General features: G+C 35.4%; 1 protein-coding gene across 1 annotated transcript in view; it reads left to right on the top strand.

The window, feature by feature from the left end:
* Positions 1–23,639, top strand: part of TBC1D22A (TBC1 domain family, member 22A) — a 191,850-nt gene that overhangs the window by 157,027 nt on the left and 11,184 nt on the right. Inside the window, exon 14 of the mRNA XM_009999458.1 lies at positions 6,164–6,259. Within this exon, the coding sequence (XP_009997760.1) occupies positions 6,164–6,259 (96 nt within the window). The remainder of the gene's footprint in view (positions 1–6,163; positions 6,260–23,639) is intronic.

Genomic DNA, 23,639 nt, shown 5'->3' with positions numbered 1-23,639 from the left:
TGTAGGGAAGCGTATGCTTCAGGTTTATAGTCACACAAGAAACAAAATACATCGTATGCTTCTGTTTCATGCTGTTGGAGGAAGTCAAGGACATAGTGTTGTTCAGTGTTAATTATATGGAAATTCTCTGCTTTAAGTCATTATGCTCTCCATGGCTTGGTAAGATAATTAGGAACCATATTAATGGCTCTAACTGAAATACTTTGTTCTTCAATACATTCACTATAGTGAACAAAAGAAAATACAGGTGTAAGTAATCATCCTCTTGCGAAAACCTAAACAGTGTAAATTATCCACTGTTACTGATGAGGACTTAAATTGTTATGTGGCTGTTATTTGTTAATGCACTGTAGTTCCATTAGTTCTTGCTGCTGGTTCTGATGTTCTCATCTCCAAACAATTCGGGAGTTTTGATCTTAAATCCTTACATGGAAGAAAAGCTTGCAGAAAGTAGTAATTTTTTCTACTCTAGGAGCCATAAATATGCATATTAGATACAGGTTTTATATCTCTTCCCTCACCATTATGTTGTTTGTTGTTAGCAAAAATCTCAGTGATTATCACTGGTAGAATCCATGCTCACATTGCCATGTCCCTGTGCTTGTTGTGTTCTGACTAGCCATAACTAGTAGGTAAAATGGATGTTGTTTACCTTCTGCTTTGTACAAATTAAAAGCGGCAGACTAAGTATTATTTTCTCCAGTAAATACAAAGAACAGGTCACTCTTCACTGCAGATGAGAAGAGGCTTATTAGCATGGGAAATTACGGAAAAGAAATCAATAAGCTTCCTGATAGTTTCACTATCAGTGTTTCATCTATGTATATCTAGGTTCTTTTCAAAGTAACTAAATTGTTACGAAAACCGATCTTCACCTAGTTTTCAGCATAAATCTACCAAATCTAATAGAATATTGTAAGAGAAGGCTCTAGGGAGACCATCTAGCAGCCTTGCAGTGCCTGAAGGGGACGTAGAGGAAAGCTGGAGGGGACTGTTCACAAGGGCCTCTAGTGATAGGACAAGGGGTGGTGGCTTTAAACTGGAAGAGGGTAGATTTAGATTGGATGTTTGGAAGATAGTCAATATCAGAGAGGTGAGACACTGAAACAGGCCCTGCCTGGAAGTGTTCAAGGCCAGGTTGGATGGGGCCTGGTGCAAGCTGGTCTAGTGGGAGGTGTTCCTGCCCATGAAGAGGTGATAGAAATAGATGTCTTTAGAGTCCCTTCTGAACTGAAACATTATGTGAGCCTAGTGAACACAGTTGCTACAAAGGTTGTTTTAAAAATAGCTTTTCTATAAGGGACTTACAGGGATCACTAAGGGCTGAGATATTTTTTGGATGGTGTTTTGGCTGTTCCAAAAACTTCTAGCTTGCTGTTATGACCTGAAGAAGTTTCCATTACAGATTTTAAAGTGCTATGGAATGTGTTTGGATCAGGTTTGTTTTGAATGCAAAGATCAAACCAACCCATCATTTTTCATATTAATTGATGGATGTTGAATTTATGAGTTCATGGATTAGAAACAGTTGTTTATAGGCCCAACTATAAGTAAGGTTGGTTTTCTGGTTGTTTTTGTTGGGGTTTTTTGTATGTGTTTTGTTTGTTGTTTTTCTTAAGCATAAATTATCCAACTTTGTTGCTGTGTTTATTGTCAGCTTAGATTCAGCTTAGAAAAGTGCTGTTAGTCATTTACTGTTTTTAAGACTATCCCCTTGGGAATAGTCATGGTGAAAGAAAATCAATGATAGAAAACAATCCAGAATGTGCTAACTCGACAACAATAAATGTTTTTAATAGGTATTTTATGTATAAATAAAATACTTTTTAATGACTGTCATGGCTCAAATTCAAATTTTTAGCACCACAGCATAATCAAAATTTCATTATATAGCTGCCTGTAAAACTGCCAGGCAGGAGAAGGTTATGATCCTACATGAGTTGGTAGGCTGCTGTGTACAATGAAAGCAGTTGCAATCCTTGAAGTAGTCCAGTATCTTTTAGAATACAGGATTTATGTGACTTCAGTACAGTGCTCTCCAAATTTAATATTCTTTTACCATGAGTATATATGACACTTTAAGAAAATGTTTTCATGTTTTTTGTAGTAACAAATCACACTTTGCAAATCTTCAACCATATGAACCAGTTGAGATAGCCTGCTGAGATTGCTGAAAACAGTGAAGATGATTTTTCACTAAAGGTTGTTAAAGAAAAACATGGCTGTGGAATTAAAGGGAATGCCCTTGTACATATAATAATTGTCTGAAAGACAGGAAACAGATGGCAGGAATAAGCAGACAGGATCAAAATTAAGGGGAATTGCATGCAATTCTTTTACAGTTTGTGATGTGGCTTTAGCTGTTTCTGCTGAAGGTATTGGAGGAGGCATACAAGAGTGAGACAGCAAAGTTTGCAGGCAACTCCATGTTACTGAGAGTGGTAAAGGCAAGAGATACACAGCAAGGAGTTGCAGGACTTCATGTTGCTATAACCAGGCACTAAATAACATTGTGTGTGTGCTTGGAACAATCCTAATTTTACTGGTGTAACTATGGGCTTCAAGTTAGCTTTCTACACTCAAGCACAAGAGGCAAATCTGAGCTCAGTAAAAGTCAGGAAAGAAAAAGGAAAAAAATACAGGCTTGGAATTGCTGGGAAAGGAAAGGGAAGCAAAAGATCATTTTGCATTTATGAGAGTTGTATTCTTTCTGTGTCTTACATGCTGTATACAGTTGGACCTTATTTCAAAATCAGAAAAGTACAGGAAAGTATGCTTAAGAAGGCTCAGCAAAGATGGTGCAACCAGTATGTGAGGGACAAAAAAAATTCTAGTCTGCCGAAGAGAGGTAAAGGTGAATGGAGTGAAGAAAGTGAACAGGAAATGAGTTTTCCTATTCTCTTTCAGTGTGATAATAAGCAGGTGCTGGGTTTAAAGCAGACATGCTCCATAGTATGCTCTTGTGTTTTGGAATTTTTTGTCACAGGACTTTAATTATCAAAAAAGTTACAGTTGCAAAAAGCTTTAGCCATTTAACTGACGACAAATCCATTATCAGCTAACAAATGGGCATATTCTACAGCTTGTGCAAAGACATCTCTGAGCATGAAAGCTTTGAAAGTTGGATGAGTATTCTGAACAGGTACTGCTGTCTGCTTGCACTTTTATACTCTTAGTCATCTGCTGCTGGTCATTCCTGGTGGCAGAATAGTTACTGTGATAGACCTCTCCACAGTGTTCTTGTGCTATGTGTCATCTTAGACTGGAACTCTGAGCCTCAGTTTTGGCAAGGGATTGAGTCTGTGCCTACGAAGTCAAGAGTTCCTGGCTGATGAAAAAGGCAACAGGAGCAGCCAACACATTCTGCTTTCCATTATAATCCTGCACTGGCATCTTTCTCTTTTTCTGCCATGGATTGCATGGATAATTTTGGAAAAATTACTTAAACCTCTTTACAGCTAAACTAAATGCTTTTTTATCATGTGTAAAAACAGCGTTGCTTAAAGTTGCTTTATTCATCTGAAATCTTAAAGTGTTTGAATGTCCTTTTGTCTGAACCATTAATGTGTGTGAAATGTCGTGGTTTAATACCTAACCCTGGCACAATTTCAAAGCTTTAATTATTCTGAGTACTTAAAAAATAATCACATATTGTGTTTATCAATAAATACAATACCATGAGATATTATCCTCTCTACATGCTGAATTATCTAGGGTATGGGAGGCGTACAACAAAATTTGCATTCTTTCAGTGATGTCTAATTCAATAAGTTTGCAGAGTGTAGTGTAAAGCATGCCTTTCTTTTCAGCTGCAGAGGAGATCCAGCATTTGCAGGGCAATGAGATATTTGTGATGTTAACAATCTAAATAACTTTTATTGATAATGACAGATGGTTCTTAGATAATGTGCTCTGAGTCATCTGTAATATGTTCAAAATAAGTCTTCTGGAAGGTTGTACATCTGTCTTGAGATCTTTTGCTAAAATATTTAAATCAAGGTCATTGTTTATATTTGATTTTAAATAGCTTTTAGCTGGTAGTCTGCATTTCTGTACATTTAGAGATCAAACTGTTTGTAACTTCAAAAGCTGCAAATGGAAAAGTATAATAGGTAGCAGGTGTTAGAAAAGGCAATTACGCATTAGCTGTTTTACTCAATTTCCAAAACTGTCTAAAACTATCCATTGGAAATACTTTGTAGCCTAGACTTACTCTGAAGCATGATGAATTTTTAAATCTATAGGGGAATATGCATTTTTCTCTAATGAATTGCATATTTAAGCCTATTTTGTTTCATTTAAGAGAGCTGAAGAAAATTGTATTGAAAAAAAAGGTTGAACAGAAAAATCTCAAGAAAAAGTTCTTGTGCACCTCCAGATATTTTTTCTACTATTCCTCAAAAACATTTTCAATTTCCATTTTGCAGCTCAAGGGTTTTATTCTCTTTTAATTTGTTTTGTAAGCCACGTTTCTTGGCTTTCTGGCTATGGAAGAGTTTTTTTTTATTATATGATAACAGACTGAATTTTTGGGCTTTAAATCAGAATCTTAGGTAATTTTCAAATAAAGAATACTGTAATGATCTCATTTGACTGGCTGTGTGATAATATTTGTGAGTCCATGTAAGAGAGAACAAAATAAAAAATTTTGCCAACAGTTATTCCAAATTCACTTTATAAGTTAAAATGCTGCTTTCAGACAGATTTCTTTAATCCTCCTCCCTTCTCCCCTATGTTTTTTAAGAGCTTATATAATGTTGGAGGAGTAAGGACAAGAAAGGAGGATTAGTATATACTAATAAAAGACCAAGTTCCTTTCATTTTCCTCTTTCTTGCTCCTGTTACATAATTAAAGAAATGCAAACCTTTACTACATTCAGGCAGTATAGCAATCCAATACATAAAATATCCTGAAAAATAATCATTATCTTAAGTGAGATTTTCCTGCCAACACACTATTTAGTCTTACTGCTCCTTCATCTGCAAAAATAGTCTTCTTTCTTAATCACATCTCAGCAGTATTTTTGTACTTTATCTGTTTCGCAATCTCTGACCAGCTTTATCTGCCTCCATCATTTTTCTTCTTCCCTGCTTTCCAGCTTGAGTGCAAATGCTTAGATTGGTGCTGTGCTTGTCAGTTACCTGTAACTTGAAAGTAGATCTAAACACAGATCATATTTCACCAGGTAGTGGTGATCTGAGCTGCTTCTGACTGTGCCAGAAAGTCTTCATCAGTGACAGCAAATTCTTCAGAGTGGGCTTGTGGAAAATTTGCCATGAAGTACTACATTTAGATCTTATAAATTATTTAGATATCATCATTTAAGTATCCCTACATTTGTCAGATTATGTAGCTTGATTTTATAATTATTATTTTTAAATGTTGTTTTAATGAGATTTTATGTAACATTAGTTCACAGTCATCACAATGATAATTAAGTGTAATTAATTTTTCAGTTCTCAGTGGTATAGCAAATAAAATCTTAAGATTAATTTGGTAATATGAGAAAAATCGATCTTTTAAAGTAGGATTACAAATTTTTCTAAACCCTTAGGTATCATTATAAAATCACAATTTCTGGGGGAAGTTTTACAAAAGTCACTGAATCTGCTGACTGGAAGCAGAACAGAAAGCTGCAGATTTGAATAAAATTCTGAGTCATAAATATTTTGTGTTACAAGGAGTACGTTTTTTCCTTTAGTAAAAACCTCTGATTTAGTAAAATGTAGACCGAGTTGTGTGTTTTTGAAATACGTAATAATTTCCTATAGCAGAATTTATAATGAAAAAGGTGCTACATATACTTCATCTCCATTATTAAGAATTTACTCTTAATAATGGAGATAAATATACATTCACACCACAAGGTTGATTGAGACTACAGTGTTTCATGACATATAAACTAATGGATAACATCAGAAATAGAAGAAACACATTTGTAAAGAATGCATTTAAATATGAGCACTACAAACCTCTCCTTAATTCGCATTAGAGATAATAGCTGGCATAGATGAAATGCACACATATTTGTGATGTGAAGGGAAAGAGATTTAGCTAACATTTGTAGTTAGTAGTGAATGCCATAAAAATACACTTGGGTATATAGTGATCAAAAGTATTATTTGTGTATTGAAATAATGATTTATTTTTGTTTTTTTCTAGTCTGAACCAGAGGGTTTTTCTCACTTCCACTTGTATGTCTGTGCTGCCTTCCTAGTCAGGTGGAGGAAAGAGATCCTGGAAGAGAAAGATTTTCAAGTAAGTGAAGGGGTTATTTTTCAAGCACAGGGTGGTATTTAATAAATTTAGCTCCCCAGTGTTACTTGGGGAGTAGAAGCAGTTGTAGCAAGACTGATAGTGTCTGACTGTTAGAGTTGCTTCCAAACTGTTAGACCTGAAGTGATGGGCTATAAGCAGTAGGAGATGTATTTTCTTTGTCCACTCTGAAAAAAAATCCTATTTTTACTGAGACAGGATTTGAAAAGAGGATTTCTTGTTAAAAGCAGAGCCTTGGTATTTCACAAAGAGGTTTTCTGAAAAGGTAACTGGATATTTATTTTTTTTAATCTTAAATGCAGCGCTAGAGTCGTTTATAATACCTCATCTGTATAACAGCACACTTTTACAAGGTGATGTTCATTCTTTAAAAAAAGCTAGGCAAGCAGTCTTTTGAAAAAAGGATCTTGTTTTTCAAAAAGAACTAAGAATACTGTATTTACTTCAGGTCCCTACATTTAAAAACCTCACATTTTCCCAGCAAAGAGCATATCAGGGAGTTGTTTGGAATAGGATTTGAATATGGTAAATAGGCAAGTCATTTGCATACCCCTGTAGAAGTTCAGTTATGTTTGTGAACCGGTGACAGTTCACTTTCATGGAAATACTTCCAATTTAATTTTACTCTATGATACACATGCAGTGCCTGAAAGGCATTAAGGTCCTGTTTACAGGCTGACTGTAAACAAACTGTGTTGCAATGCCCCCACTATTGCCTGCCTCGGGGAAATGGCCCGTTACCAGCTTATTTTCTCTCCATCTGACTGAACTCTGTTGCCCTTTACAAATGAACCATTGTGTAAATTTTGTGTATTACTTCAATCTTTTTTATCTTTCTTCATAAAACAATTTATTCAGAGCACTTTAACTGTCATTGCCCATCTTTGCAATAAAAAAACACCTAGGGGCATAACTTAACGACTTTAATTTATACTACCCTAACAATGCCAGATTTTCTCAATTTATGATATTTTGTCAAAAAAAACTTTAATGTTGGCAGCCATGCCTCTCAACTACAATTGTTCACTGTTAATCCTTCCTATTAAAATGTTCTTGTTGATTTCCTGCACTAAAGTTCATAATTTTTCTCGTCTCTACCGAATTTATTACAACTCTAAATAATAATTCCAAGGTATAGTACCATGAAGATTTGTTTTCTTCTCCTTACACGTTCAGATTTGTTTACTTATTTAATAGTTAAGGCATTTCTTTATTGTTTAATTCTTTATAGGTTATATAAGCTAGACTATGAAGTATATAAGTCAGGAACACACTGAAACACATTTATCAGACTGCTTTAACTTGCTTACAACATAGAAACGCAATTACTAATTTTGTGGCTCTCTAGACTAGTGCTATTTTGTCACTATTATACGTTATCAGTAAAAAGCTTGACCTTTATTGTGTAACATACCTTTTAAAATGACTAAAGTGTTATAAATTCTCCAAATAATATTTCTCTCCCACAGGCAAGAATAAACTCCATTATTCTTAGACTTTCTTAATAAAAGTTGGAGACTATTGCCTAGTCTTCAAAGTAGTAGCTCAAGTAACAGGCATTTGAACTACATAAAAAATTGGGAAGTTTAGTATATGCTGTTAGAATACTCTGATTGTGCTGGATTCATGTTAGTGAGAAGTGATAGTTATAGCAGATTTTGTTTGGAAATTTTGTGTTGTGTAAACTACATCAAGAATAATCAAAACATGCATCCAGTCATTTCACTTGCACATTGTGTGTTGTACCGTCACATGATTCTCTCCTAATTGTCAGTTGGAGTGTCTGGTTCTTTACTACCACCTGTGAAAACTCTTGCTTTTCCTTTACATGTCTTTCAGTAGGATTAAAAACCTCACAGGAACTCTAAGACAGAATAATTTCCCAAAACATCAGAAGTGGTGATATGCCAGATGAGGCACTGAGTAGATTTTCAAAGGCCAATTTTAAACTACTTGATTTTTGCAATATTTTTTCTTATTATTTGGTAAAGTGTATTATCAGTAATGCTACATACTGGGTGACTATAGGAAATATTTATTTTCCTTATCTTAAATATGTCTTAATGCAACCTAAACATTGAATAAAATTATGTGTTGTTTACTCCTCATATGAATAGATAAATTAATATACTTATATGCCAGATGTTCAGCTGTGCATGATAGTAGTTCTTTATTACAGACAGCATGTGTGTGGTTCTTGGTTTGGGGTTTTTTTGGTGATTTGTTGTGTAGCAGCAGAAGAAATTCTGCAGTGAAAGGAGTTAGGCTGACTGGACTAGTACTGCAAAGTGATAAAACCAGAAAACTAGTTAGTACTTGTTTTACATTTGTGGAATTAAGCATTATTATCTCAGAGGAAATAAATTTTGATGAAGGAAATAGAGGAAGAAGCCAATTTAGGCCTCCAGATATTGAAATATATCTGATTTATATATATATTAGATATATATGTAAATAATTGTGTAAGCTTGTAAAAGAAGCATATAAAACAATGTTCCTGCTAGTCCCATATTTATTATGTTTGAAAGAACAGAGTAATTTTCTCACTCTGATAAAGTCATGATAGAAGTTGTTTTTGAACAAGTTATTGTTCTTACTGCCACCTGTTTATAAGATCTCAATGTAGAACTCCTCTAAAACATGGCATTTGCAGGATAGCATAGTTTTTTACAATAGACAACTAAGGGGAAAGGTGATACTTTATATTTAAATCTAGAGCAATTTACAGCTTTTTTTCTAGAATTTGACTGATGTCTCTGCTTTATGAAAACTGGCACCTCTTGACACTCCACTCCACTCCATGGTTGTTCAATGCCATTTGTTCATGTCCTTGTAAATTGTTCCTGTCAGAGTTCTGTAAAATAGAGTATGAATGACACTATTTCAAACTGTAGTGTCCCAAGAGAAAACATTTTATTTCAAGATGCTGAGGAAAGGGAAGAAGTAAAACTTCTTTGTTTTACTAGGAGTCCTGCTCAATAAAAGTATCTGTAAGCTTTCTAGGAAGCCTTGGTCCTATTTTGAAACTTGCTGTGTAATGCCATGGGCTATGTGATGCAATGCTATGTAGTTAGGGCAAAGAGTACCATTGCAATTTGGCAATTATGTTATTGCTGAAAAGAATGATCACATTCTTAAAGAGTGTTTTAATTATAGTTAGAGCTTGTTATTCTCTCATAGCACTCACTTCTAGAGAGAGAGAGAGAGAGAGAGAGAGAGAGAGAAAGTCTGCTTTACCTACCTACATAGGATGCTCCACAAGCCCAGGTACAGAAAGCTAATTTGGGTACAGAAAGCTAGTTTGGGTAGCTCTGTAGCTGTATTCATACTTCAGATTAGCAGGTTTTACTTCATATGTGGGGGAACAGAGTAGGCAGTAGGCAGACAGTAAGAAGACCTTTTAATACTGGCTTGGATTTTCCTTTGTAACAGATGTAATTTTTTTATAGGATCAAATGGGTCATTCTTGGCTTATGATATTTCTGTATATGGTATAAATGCTAGAATCATAGAATTGTCAAGGTTGGAAAAGACCTTCAAGATCATCAAGTCCAACCATCCACCTACAACCCCTAAACACTAAACCATCTTATGAAACACTCTGTATTTTTTTAATATCTCCAGGGATGATGCCTCCTCCACCTCTCTGGGCAGCCTGTTCCAATGCCTCACCACTCTTTCTGTGAAGAAATTTTTCCTAATATCCAGCATATTTAGAATTTTAAAATCCATTTAAATATGGCTGTTGAGTTTAATGGTGTTGTGTATTGGATATCTGAAAGATTTGTAAGGAAACAGGACTTCAGGGACTAGATCCAGCTGTCAAACTGAATATAAGCTTATAGCAATGATGGACTTATTCTGGTTTAACTGTTTAGCCCAAATTTTTGGTTTAGTAAGCTATCATTTTGTTGACACAGCTGATATAAAAATATCTAAAATATATAAAAGTATATTTTATATGTTGTAGTAAGGAAAGTGTCTTGCAGATTTTATGATTCTAATATACAGGCTTTTCTATCTGTCTAACAGACATTTTCACCTACGCTGTCATCAACTCACATCTTTATTGCTATAGTGTCCTTTTCTTTGGCTTTGACAAATGCATTTCTGCTTCATTTATATTCATCAAGACTGCAAAGAAGCTGTAAAGATCATTTTTCAGTCCATCATTTTTTCTTGCTTTGCATCTGCTTTAGCTGCCTTTCCTTTATAGCACCAAGGAAAACTTAGATGCTTTCTCTTTTGAGTCCTTTAATGGACTAATACCGACACCTTACATGTCATCTCATCTTCAGTGTTGAGATGCTGACTGCCAGTTCATCAGCCAGTGATGACAGCCTGATCATACACTTGGGTTCTCAAGAAAGTATCTGTGCTATCTCCCATGTTGACTGTCTTGCTTAGATGAGGCACCTATTGCAGATACTTAGTTACTTTCTTCTAAATCTTTATGTAAGTTCTGTTTTTCTGAAGTAGTCAGAATAGATTTGACAGGTAGGATTTAGCCTGTTAGTAGCACTTTCAGTCACATTGTCTAGATGTTTCTGTTTACTTTTCTGTCAATTTATTGTCTCTTGTTGTATGCATGATTCAGAAAACCTTCAGGGTAGTGACTGTCCCTTATTCTGATTGATATAATCTTTAAAATAATGATTCTTTAATCACTGTTTTATATAAATACTAGGGAGTAGGCGTCATTGACCTCATGACCAAAAGGTGGTGAGTGGTGGAGGTTGTATCTAAATACAGTCTTATAGGGGAAGAATCATCAGGTGTCCATTGGTCCTGACTTCAGCCATTACAGCCTCAATTCACCTGCACTGTTAGCAAGCCTACTCAACTTAGTCAGAGCTTTTGCATCTTCTGCTGATTGTCACTAATATCTTGAATTGATCTCCACACGTGAATATATTGTAAAGTAAAGGCAGAGACATTTTATCATACAGCCTTAGAAATACAAATTTCATCCTACAGAAATTGTTATCACAAAATGTGAATATTAAACTGAAATATGAAGGATAGACTGTAAGTTGTCCTTCTTTTAACTTTGATAAACTAGTGGTACTTGCCTTTGAGCCAGGAGGAGGAGTAAGCCCACTGACTAGAAAGTTACAGGAAGAGTCTGACCAGTTTCAATAGTACACTAAAAATAGTTTAGAAAGCATGAAAAAAGAAATAAAATGCCTAACAGTGCCCTTTCTTATCTTGGGTGTTTCAGTGTGGCTTCTGTAATCCTTTTTCCTCTGATGAGACTGTAGACCTATTTTTTATTTCACACATTGTTTTTCATCAAATCTTGGCTTTAAGTGTGCAAAGCTGAGAACAGAAATAATAAAAAACATCAACAAACAAACAAAAGCCTCATGTTTTATTTATATTTTATTCAGCTAGCAATGTGCATATTTATATACATAATTTCACCTCTTTTTCTTTCTTTTACTAGAGTTTATATGTCAGGAATTCATAGTAATAATAAATTGCTCATGTCTGAATTAAAAATAATATTCAACTTACCTCCAGTAATACTGAAAAATTTTGGATTCTGCATCTGAATTTGAAATCTGCACATCTGTTTCTGTTGCCCTCTTACCATCTAGCTCCCTCTTCCAGAAGTCATATACTCTTCAAAATTATTGGAACAGTAGTATGTAGTAAAATTGTAAGTCCTAGCACAATGATATTGAATTGCAAGTAGCTTGAATATTTGCTGCTTAAACTCAGAAGTTACTCTGTACTATAAACTAGTCTAATATTACCAGATAAACCACAGGAGTCTGGGAAAACTAAGTCTTGCTCTTTCCAAAGTGATTGAGCAAAAATAGAAGTCCTTGAGTAGTCGATTTAGCTGCTTATGGGAAGAGGTAAATACCTAATTACTGCAGCTATGACTTACCTTGGGAAATCTGCCTAGTTTTTAACAGACCCATCTTCTACTCTAGAGAATATTCTTTTTAAAAAAATCTAATTTATACAGGAATAAGATTGCCAACCAGAAAGAAAAATCCCTGCTGAAGGATGCTAGCTCTACAGGGCCAGCATTCTGTATCGTTAGGACATCTTGGGAATCCAGCGTGAGAAGTAGACAGGTGAAGCATTGGTGATAAGAAACAGGAAGTCTTTGAGTTTTGATATTGATTTAAGTAGATTAAATATATTTTACTATTTTTTTTCATATTTTATAAATGTTGATATTTAATATATTTATTTTCATTTTTTATCCTAACCAGCTTTAAATGTGGTTTCAAAGCACATGGCTTTTACCAAGTCATTTATTACTCAAGAGTTTGACAAATTTAAAAATCAAGGTACTGGGACATAGTAACCAAGTGCCTTCTTCCCCAGCTTGAGAGTATCCAAAGGGAACAAGGTACATCACTGTAATGGCTGCAGTGGCTGTTCCTAGAGGAAATGTTTAAGATGTAAGAAGGATAAAGAGCATTGTTTTCCAGTGATTGCCAGCTACTTCTTATTGCTATTAAGTAGAAGGGGAGTATGATGAAGAGTAAGGGTCTTAAGAAATCTTACATCACTCATCAGAACAATTTGGAGACTTATTTTGACTCAGTATACACAATCTGAGTATGTAGTACTTCTCTGTTTATTTGCTAGTAAAAAAAAAAAATCTACAGAAAGGGATAGAGTAATTTATAATCCTTAATACTCTGTTTTTTCCTCCATGTAAATGTCCATGCCATTTTAAAAACTGCATTTAGACAGTATTTTTCTTCAGTTAGTTCCAAATTAAGATAATATATGAGTAGTTTACTTTTGTGATAGTAAGGCAATATATTGCAATTTTAAATGACGCATTAAATTAAAAAGTTGAAATGCGAGCACTGACAGTGCAAGTTTATGCTTGGATTTCATGTGCAATGTACAGCAGTTGATTAACTTCTGTCCTTTCTTTCATGCAGAACAAAATCTTTGACAACAGATTTAGTACATTTGACAGCTGAGGTTGTAATACTATGTAATAGTAGGGCTGAGTTGTAATACTAATGTTTTTCTCTATTCTTCAAAAAGAACAAAGCAACTAGATGACAAAATTAGCAGTCATTTGTATTTGCTAAATCAATTATATATGACATTAGCTAATACTTGTCTTCCTTGTTTTTCAAATATTAATTTTTTAAGTAACAGAAGAAAGTTCAGTACAAATATTGTATCGCAGAATCTCAGAATCACAGAATCTTAGGGGTTGGAAGGGACCTCGAAAGATCATCTAGTCCAACCCCCCTGCCAGAGCAGGGTCACCTAGAGCACATCACACAGGAACGTGTCCAGGAGGGTTTTGAATGTCTTCAGTGAAGAAAACTCCATAACCTCTCTGGGCAGCCTGTTCCAGTGCTCTGTCACTCTCACAGTAAAGAAGTTTTTTCTGATATTTACATGGAACCTCCTGTGCTCCAGTTTGCACCCATTGCCCCTTGTCCTATCACTGGTCATCACTGAAAAAAGCCTGGCTCCATCATCCTGACACTCACCCTTAACATATTTGTAAACTTTGATGAGGTCACCCCTCAGTCTCCTCTTCTCCAAGCTAAACAGCCCAGCTCCCTCAGCCTTTCCTCATAAGGGAGATGTTCCACTCTCTTCATCATCCTTGTGTCTCTGCTCTGGACTCTTTCAAGCAGTTCCCTGTCCTTCTTGAACTGAGGGGCCCAAAACTGGACACAATATTCCAGGTGCAGCCTCACCAAGGCAGAATAGAGGGGGAGGAGAACCTCCGTAGGTTGTATGCAGGTATGATTCATGTTACAGAGACCAGCTGGATTGAAAATGGGTTACATTATGTAATTAGGCTTAAGGTTTAATGAAATATAGCCAGGTCAAAATTAGAAATAAAGTCACTTCCAATTAACATGTGTAGTCCGTGGAAAGATGTGTGTCAGTCATCCAGTAGCAAATCCAGTGGAGACTCCTGCAAAGAGGAAAAGGGATAGTGAACATAATCCACTTGTAAAACTTGCTGTTGTATGAGGAAAAACTGTTTATATGGCTCCTGTTGCTTGAAAGATACCTTTAAATTGTGAACATTTTCATGGGAAAGAAGAGGTATACATTTCTCTAGACTGCATTCATTCCTTGGGGTAGAGTTACTTGACTATGAGAGTGTCTGCAGTTCTGCAGTTTACCAGAATCTTCATTTTGTTTGACTCCCTGAAAACTGCATATTTTGAATGTGATTAGATTGATCCTATTAACCTTTCAGTGCCATTGGTCAGCCTTTCCCGTTTGCCCCAGGAATTAATTCTCAATTTTTAATGGAAATTGCTTAGTGTAACTTGGGCTAGATGACATGCTTTATTTTTATTTTTTTTTTCCTCTGTTGTTTTCATTGATGTATTTGTTTCAATTGCAGTAAAGTGTTTAGTATGACTTCATGTCCCTTACTTGATTGTTTTTGTTGAAGGTTGTCCTTGCAGAATGAAATAACACCCAATAAATAGGCCCAGATGTGCCAAAAAAAATTAATAGCAAATGTAACTTTTGGAGTGAATGAGACTGACCTGCACTGAATATGTTGTAATTATTGTTGCATTAAAGGAGGTTTCTTTATGAAGTGTTATAGAAACTTGGTTTTGGGTCCATATATTCTGATGAAGTTCCTAAAGCATTCACACATAAGATATTTCATGATGGATAACATTTTTCTGAAGTGTAGTACTTAGACCTTTTTTTTTTTTTTTTTTCTCCAAGTCTGTGTATTCTGAAAATCTATAAAGGAAAAAATGTTGCAGTGTTTAACTGATGCTGGATTTTCTAGCATATTGTACTGTTGTTCTCAGAGTTAATTTACAAGGCAGAAATTATGCAACTGCCACTCACTGGTCCTGTAACAATCAAATAAAGTGACGTCTCCAGTCAGTATTTAATATCAGTGTTTAATAGTGAGAAACTCTATAAGTTTCTCTCTTGGTCACTTTATCTAATTTTAATCTATGCTGACAGAAGTCTCAGAAGTGATTACAAAAAGTAAGAGGAAATCCAGTATTAATTTTACAACATTGTAAGTAATTTATTGTCATCCAAATATCTGAGATCAGAAAATAATAATAGAATCAAAGAGTCACAGAATGGTTAAGGTTGAAAGGGACCTTAAAGATCATCTAGTTCCAATGCCCCTGCTATGAACAGGGACACCTCACACTAGACTAGGCTGCACAAGCCTCATCACCTGGCCTTAAACACTTCCAGGGAGGGGCCTTCCACAACCTCCCTGGGCAATCTGTTTCAGTGCCTTACTACCCTCATGGTAAAGAATTTCTTCCTGATGTCTAACCTGAATCTCTTCTCTTTCAGTTTAGAACCATTATCCCTTGTCCTATCACTAACCTCTCTGGTGAAGAGCCCCTCCTCAGCTTTCCTGCAGGCCCTTCAGTTACTGGAAGGCTGCTATAAGGTCTCCCTGAATTTTACAGTACTGTTTCTAACAGTACTGGTTGCATGATTTTTCAAATAGGACTACAGATGTATTGTTACAACTGATGGCACCCATATGTATTTTGTTTTTCTGACGTTATCAGGATATTACACAGGGTGTGACAGAATTACAGAATCATTTGCATTTTATCTTGTAATTGAAATAGAATGCTATTTAACTTTTTCTAGAAAAAAAAAGAGATTAAAACTATATATAAAATACAATGGGTTTGAAGGATATAATTTCTCTAACAAGTCTTTGGGAAAGATGCAAGAAGAAGGACTGAATTTTGTTCACTTATCCATAAAGTAGTTCCTTGATAATCCTCTGGGTCTTTAGATGGATTTAAGTGAACCAGAATAATAATCATATTAATTTGGTTTTTACTTCAGTTGAGTTTTTTTACAAATTCAACTCACCATTTTTAGTAAGTGTTACAGTGAAAGAGTTAAATTGTACACGGAGGAAAAAAAGGCATCATCTTTTGAATATTTTGAGTAGAACCTTGGGGACCCAGAGACATGCTGCTGTTACATAAATACAAGCATACTTCTTTTCAAAGCATATTCACTTGGGCACATTTAGAATCAATAAAATATAAGTTCAATAAATAGATTTCAAAACCAAAAATGTTTTGCAAATACACAGAGCAATTCAAATATAATTTGCAGAGTGTTTTACCACAATGTGAAGGTTTTACTCTATCCATTTTATAGTGGAGACTAGCACATCATTATTAATAATGCATAATAAGATGCCAGCAGAAAATGAGATTAAAAAGCTGAGCTGAGGTTTCTACATCCATATTCTGGTATGCAGAAGTTTTTAATGCTATTTCATTCAGGATGTGCTGATCTTAAGTGAGTACCAAATACCAGATAAAATTTTCTACCAAGAGAAAATGAAATGACAACCAGAAATTTTGGGATTCACAAAACTTCGAAGGTATCAAATCTTCCTTCATGTTAAAAAAAAAAAATCAACAAAAAACCCTCACAAAACTAACAACAAACAACAAAAAAAACAACCAAAACTATATGAAACAGAAAAGGCTGATTGTACTTTCTGTTTGGTAAAAAAAAACCCAAACCCTATACTTTTTATTGTATTCATCTATATACCTTCCAACTATGATCTGTGCACTGAAACAGTACATAATATGTAACTTTCCATGATGTTTTAATTATCACCTTTTTGACAGAACAGCTCACTTCTTGGAACTGGAGGGGAGTTTTGAATCTTTCACATTCCTTTGGATGTTGTTATCAGTCCAGATTTCATTTTTGCTACATTACAATCATGCTGTATCTTGAATGGTTTAATCATAATTACTTTTTCTCAGGGTAAACATTGAGTTTGTCTTAATTGCAGAATTATCATGTTTTGTCTCAAGCCAAGTTGCCTGTCTTAACAATTTGAGCCTTAGGATAAAAGTATCTACATAATAGAGCACATGTGCTGTAGGAAAGTAATGCCAGACTTTCAGTGTGTCAACAAATTATGCTAAAACTAATTCAACTAAAAGTGATGTGATTAATACCAACAGAATCAAGAAGGTTGACCAAGAGAAAATTACTAATGCTGGAAACATTAACTTGGAAGGTGTTTTAACATTTATTTTGTAATGCCTATTTCTAGACTTAATGGGAGGAGAATTAGACACAGAATAAATATCAGTTTAACTTACGGAAAAATGATATGGACTAAAAATATATTACATAATTCAATGGATATTACAAAATTGAACAGATTGGAGGATAACACAGTTTATTTCAGAGTGAATGAAGTCCAGATATTCAGTACCCAAAATTATACTCTTCTGGTGGGTTGACCCTGGCTGGATGCCAGGTGCCCACTTACTTCCTCCCCTGGACAGTGGAGAGAAGATATAAGAAAAGGCTTGTGGGTCAAGATAAGGACAGGGAGGGATCACTCAGCAACTACTGTCACAGGCAAAACAGACTCAACTTGGGAAAATTAATTTAATTTATTAACAGTCAAATCAAAGTAGGGTAATGAGAAGTAAAACAAATTTTAAAACAACTTTCCCCACCTGTCCCGTCTTCCTGCCTTCAACTTCAGTAACAATTTCTCTGCCTTCTGCCCCTGAGCGGCGCAGGAGGATGGGGAATGGGGGTTGTGGTCAGTTTGTCACATGTCTCTGCCACTCCTCCCTCCTCAGAGGGAAGACCCCTCATACTCTTGCCCTGCTTCAGCCTCAGGTCCCTCCCACAGGAGAGAGTCCTCCACAAACTTCTGTGGCATGAGTCGTTCCCATGGGATGCAGTTTGTGAAGATCTCCAGCATGGGTCCCTTCCAAGGGGTGCAGCCCTTCAGGAACAGACTGCTCCAGTGTGGGTCCCCTGTGGGGTCATGAGTCCTGCTCCAATATGGGCTTCCAACACAGGAAGGACGTGGAGCTGCTGGAGAAAGTTCAGAGAAGAGCCACGAAGATGATCAGAGGGCTGAAGCACCTCCCTTATGGAAACAGGCTGAGAAAGTTTGGGTTGTTCACCCTGGAGAAGAGAAGGCTCTAGAGAGACCTTACAGTGGCATCCCAGTACCTGAAGGGGCTATGGGAAAGCTGGGGAGGGCTTTTTATAAGGGTTTGTAGTGCTAGGACAAGGGGTGATGGTTTTGAGTTGAAAGAGTATAGATTTAAGTTAGGCATTAGGAAGTAATTCTTTAGTATGAGGATGTTGAGACACTGGAACAAGTTGGCCGGGGAAGTTGTGGAAGTGTTCAAGGCCAGGTTGGATGGGGCTTTGGGCAACCTGTTCTAGTGTGAGGTGTCCCTTCCCATTCAGGGGGGTTAGGCATCATTGTACACTTGGGAGTGCTATTGAAAGGCTTTTCCTAATTTTCAGGAAGATTATAAATAGGGAAGCTCCAGGGTAACAGAAGATAATCCTGTAAAGAGACTACAGTTTCCTAGTGCCCACAATGTGGCCAACTAATAATAAGAATTATTAATATTGTATGGAAAAATTGTTTCTTTTATTGATTTTAATGGCAAGCTTGTCACATGCAAATTCTTCCTGTTTCTGTGATGATTTTTGTTTATCTCAGAAGACTCCGTAGGAAGAAAAATTAATTTGTTCATTAAGATAATACAGTTTTTGTTCTAAGTATTAAATTCTATCAGCTTATCTTGGCCAGTAGTTTTCTAATAATTATTCTTTATCTAGTTACATATCCAATTTTCTTACAGTTAAGTAGAACATGTGAAACCTTTTTTTTCTTCCCCAGTGTCATTCCTAATAGTTAAATTTCTATCTTTATTCCTGAAAAGTGAATCTACATAAAATGACAGACAAGACAATGAAACTGGATTTAATTATTTGGTGATAATATGTATTTGGTTGATAGATATAAATGTGTAAGACAATTCTTTCATATTGTGAGGGGTGGGATTTTTTTGTTGTTTTTTTGTTTGTTTGTTTGTTTTGTTTGTTTGGGTTTTTTTTTGGTTGGTTGGTTTGTTTCAGTTTGGGTTTTGGTTTTGTTTTAATGTTTAAATAGTATTTAACAGTATCAATAAAAACATAATATGAGATCCCACCAGGACTAAAAAAATATTTTTAGGTAATTGTGTTCAAGAGAAAATTTTTTTTCTAGTTAGCTGTGGGAGACAGTAATTGGCATGATGCTGTTCAGCATTTCCTCTAATAAACTAGCAGATCATAAAAAAACTGTGGATGGTACAGATTTACCATTCTGACAAAGTGAGGAGAATAGAGCAGCTGCATAAACCAATCTTGAATCAATTGTTCAGTTGACCTGACAGGCAAGCTGTATTTTCCTACAGTCAAATGAAAAGTTTTACAAATACAGGATAAGTAGAATAGGTCATATCCTTGGATCCATGGCTTCTGAAGGGTCTTAGGGGGCATTGCTAAGAGCTATCTGAATATAAACTCCCAGAATCACGTTGTGGCACATGTAAGTAATTGGATCCTTAAATTAATGAGAATAAGAGCTTGTTTTACCTTTTGTCTTTTGGTTTTTTTCTTCTTATTTTTCTTCTTGTAATACTGCATCCAGTTCTGAAGTCAAAGAAATAGAGAGGGCTCAAAGAGGATGACTGAAGTGCTCAGAATATTTAATTGTCAAATAGAAAACCAATAGGTGAATTGATTAACATATGAGATATTTGATAGGAAAAAAGTCCTAAGAGAGTAAGAAAATAAGTAATGAATTTCTGTAGCTCCTAAGGATTTCAAATAGGTGGTTTTCCTGAAAAAAAAATAAAAATGTTTAGGTTTAGTTCCTGTTATCTGCACAAGAGGTCAGAGCAAGATAAGTAATGATCTGTCCTGGCTTTAACATCTATGACTCTGGGAGTCAGCCCAAAATTTGTGTTGTGTATCTGACAACTAATACTCCCGTTAACATATATGATACGTGGCTGCTATCATGTATAGATACAGAAAACAACTGAAGTTCTGACAGCTGTTGAACCAATTCAACAATTATTTGGCCTTGCAGTACAATTGTAACATGGCAGTCACCATTTCTAAAACATGTGTAATGTTTTCACCTTCACACAATGACCTCTTAAACATTTTTGTATCTAGTAATTTTTAGTTATTCTTACCAACTAAGAAGCACCCAGTGTTAGGGCTACATTGCCATTGTAAAATCTGTCTTAATATGTGGATAACTGTAGGGGCTAGTTGCAGAGAAAAATCACTATTTTGTTTTAAAAGGCTTCAGTAAGTGTTGAGTAATCACTGCCTTTTAAAAATTATTATTATTTCTTTTTTTGTTATGTCCAATAATATATTTGAACTTCAGAAACAAATTCTTTTTATTCTGCCAGTAAGTTGTGTCCTTCCTTATCTTGGAAGCCTATGTGAAGTAACAGGGATCATACAGCTCTAAGGATACTGAGACCAAACTCCACACATGTCCACCAATGCATCTGGCAGGTTGGGAGGAACACCTTGCAAAATTGGGGTCCCCTCTTGTTTGCACGTGTTGTCAAGAGATCCTTCTGTTCTGACTCCTGGTAAAGTAAAGGAAAGAATGTGATGCAGGGTGTGTATAATCTGGAGAGATTTCCTTTAAGCCTTGCTTTATTGCTTGCATTTTTCAGATATGCTGTTGCTATTCAAGTTTGAATCAAATCTTCCACACAATGAAAAACTGATTTTATTGTCCTGCATGTTTCCAGAAAAGCACTTTCTGATTACTATAAGGTATTTTTCTCTCATCAACCAGTATTTTTATTTATTTTCAGTAAATACCACAAAGAGATCTCTGTGTTTTCTCCATTTCACTATAAAAAGAAATTTCATGAACAAAGAAAAAACTGTTGTTCTTACTGAGCAATTTAAGTGACCTAAACTAAATGCACTGGCAGGGCTTCCATTTAGTTAGTAATTCACAGCTGTCACTGGAGACATCTCTCTACAAAGAAAACTGTTTTCTTTCCATGTTTATTTCTTCAGCAGAAACTGCTGCATAACAATATCAATTATTGGCCTTATCAGCGTGTAACCCTGGAGAAGACTAAAATCACAGGAGCCTGTACACTTGACTACCAAACTCAATCAAAACTACTGATAAGAGAACAAAGAGAAACTAAAAGCTTTTGGAGTATGAGCTGAATAATAGGATGAAGTGACATATGCCTTTCTTTGAGACAAGCAGATGGAGGAGGATTAATTTTCTTTCTTTCAATCTTCTTTTCTCTCCTATGGTTTCCTAAATGCTGGTGCATGTAGATTTTGCTATCTTACAACAAAATTGTCTCATTGCAACAGTAAAAATAACAAGAATTAAAATGCCTATTGTTTTGTCATCTACTTGTAAACAAATTGGATTTAAAATCCTTCCAGAAATGCCATTATTGCAGATTTCCTCTTGCTATCGTAACCTCCTAGTTAGCTCTTTCAACTGCCATAAAGAGCAAGATCTTTACACATGATAACCTGTTTGCACTCTATATTTTTTTTGTATTAGACATCCCTTTGCAAATAAACTGAGTGTTCATTTATCCCATCCTTATTTGTTTTCTGCACAGAAGCATTTACTTGCTGTTAGCTGAGTGAATAGCAGTGGTTGCATCCAGTTCTCAGGAACCGATTCACCAAAGCTTTGCATTAATTGATTTTTTTATTACAATTCTTACACATGTGCTTAGTTTCAGGTGCTCATCTGCGTAGGACAAACAGGGATGTCTGATATCCTTAATAGCTGCTGTTCTCTGCCATATACTTTCTTAAAAGTTGCTACCCCCAAGAAGAGATGGCAGAGAATAGCATAGAACTGTCTCTGAATTGCCAGCTCACAGACAAGCCTATTAAAGACTGCTGCCAGTAATATACCTCTGCAAGTTATATTTCATGTAGCTGATGTCTTCTGTGAGAAAAGGCCACATCTTCCAATCTGTGATATAGTTTTCTTTCTTGGAGATCATCGTGCTAAATACAGGAATTCCTTTTTGCCTGCTAAGGAACAAATGTGGTCACTGTGGGCATCAAACACTTAAATTATACCATGTAATGCACTGCTGAAGTGTTTTTCCACTATAAATGTTATTGCAGTTTTGGTCACACCTTTAGACACCTTTTGCTCATATTCATTTATTTAAACTAAATGGCATTTTGTTCACAAGGTATGGTTTTATAAAATAAATTATTTTTTCAAGAGCCCAGTTCTCCAAAGAAAATAGATTTGGTTATCATGTTTTTCTTAAACCCTATTTGGTTTGTATGTAGTTTGGAGTCTTTCAATAAACACTTCAGACAGATTTTTTGAGGCTTTTCTCTGAATCTCTGAAGGCTAAAATTCCACAAACCTTTCTTAATGCAATGTATTGTATGAGAATCTTACACCTGGGTTGATTTTCCATGTTTTTACTAAGATTTTTCTTTACATAGTGGAAGATTAAGCATTTTGACTTGTTCGATCTTCGATGACCAGTCTGGAGCTGTTTTGCCATTGTCAGGGTGCTCCTTTGCCAAACCACTCTGTTGGGTATTGATACCATGACAAGGGGGCACTGCTTTTAACAGTGTGATTTTTGTGAAGTTTCAGGCTGTAGACTTCATTATTTCCTTACATGCATGGACTAGAATTATCAAGAAAAGGTGCTCATGGCCTACGCACTTTCTTTAATCTTGAAAATCTTAAAAACCAGCAGTCGGAAAAGATTAACCCAGGCCATTGTCACCCGCTCTACTGGAAAAACATTCAGTTCGTGTCTGGAGGCTGTTCCTTTGTAGATAAGCAAAGAAAAAACCCTGCATTCAGCTGTTCATTTGCAAACTTGTATTTTCCATGAAAGTTGGGGCATTCATTATCGTATATAGAAATTTGATCTCAAATTCTGGTTGGTCAAAACTGAAGTTGTACTTTTCTGGTTTTATTAATATAGTGATATGTAAGAAAGGCAAGAAATTACTATATAAATAAAATGTGTTAATATTTTAATTGTCTTAGAATCTTACGGCCTTAGGATATTTGTAGCTAACATGGTGCTTCCACGTACTCCATTTTAAATTATTATTTTTCCATGGTCCCAGTAATGTATTCTTTGTCTATATGCTTTTGAAGAATTGCATCTCTCTGGGAATTATGTGTTTGTTTTTTTATGGAATGTCTTCAGAATGTTTTTTGACAACAATATCAGTAGACTGGGAAATGCAGGACTGGCCCTGTCAGAGAATATTAAAGAATGTGGCTTATTTAACCTTATAAAACAAAGCTTGAGAGGGGGTGTGATTACCTTCTAGAATGCATTTGGATTACTTTGTAATGGGGGTAAAGGCTTAAATTATAATGTAATTTTGCTGAAAGATGAAAATTATTCCACTTTGATTTATAAGCCATTACATAAAGTGAAGCACCTTTTTTGTAAAATATCAGGAGGTAAAGAACAGTGATATAGTAAAATTAACCCTGGTCTGAGTTCCTTCTTGTCCCCAA

Source organism: Chaetura pelagica, unplaced genomic scaffold (assembly GCF_000747805.2).
Source record: "Chaetura pelagica isolate M959 unplaced genomic scaffold, ChaPel_1.0 scaffold15, whole genome shotgun sequence".
NCBI lineage: Eukaryota > Metazoa > Chordata > Aves > Apodiformes > Apodidae > Chaetura > Chaetura pelagica.
This window is presented reverse-complemented; position numbering and strand designations above follow the sequence as displayed.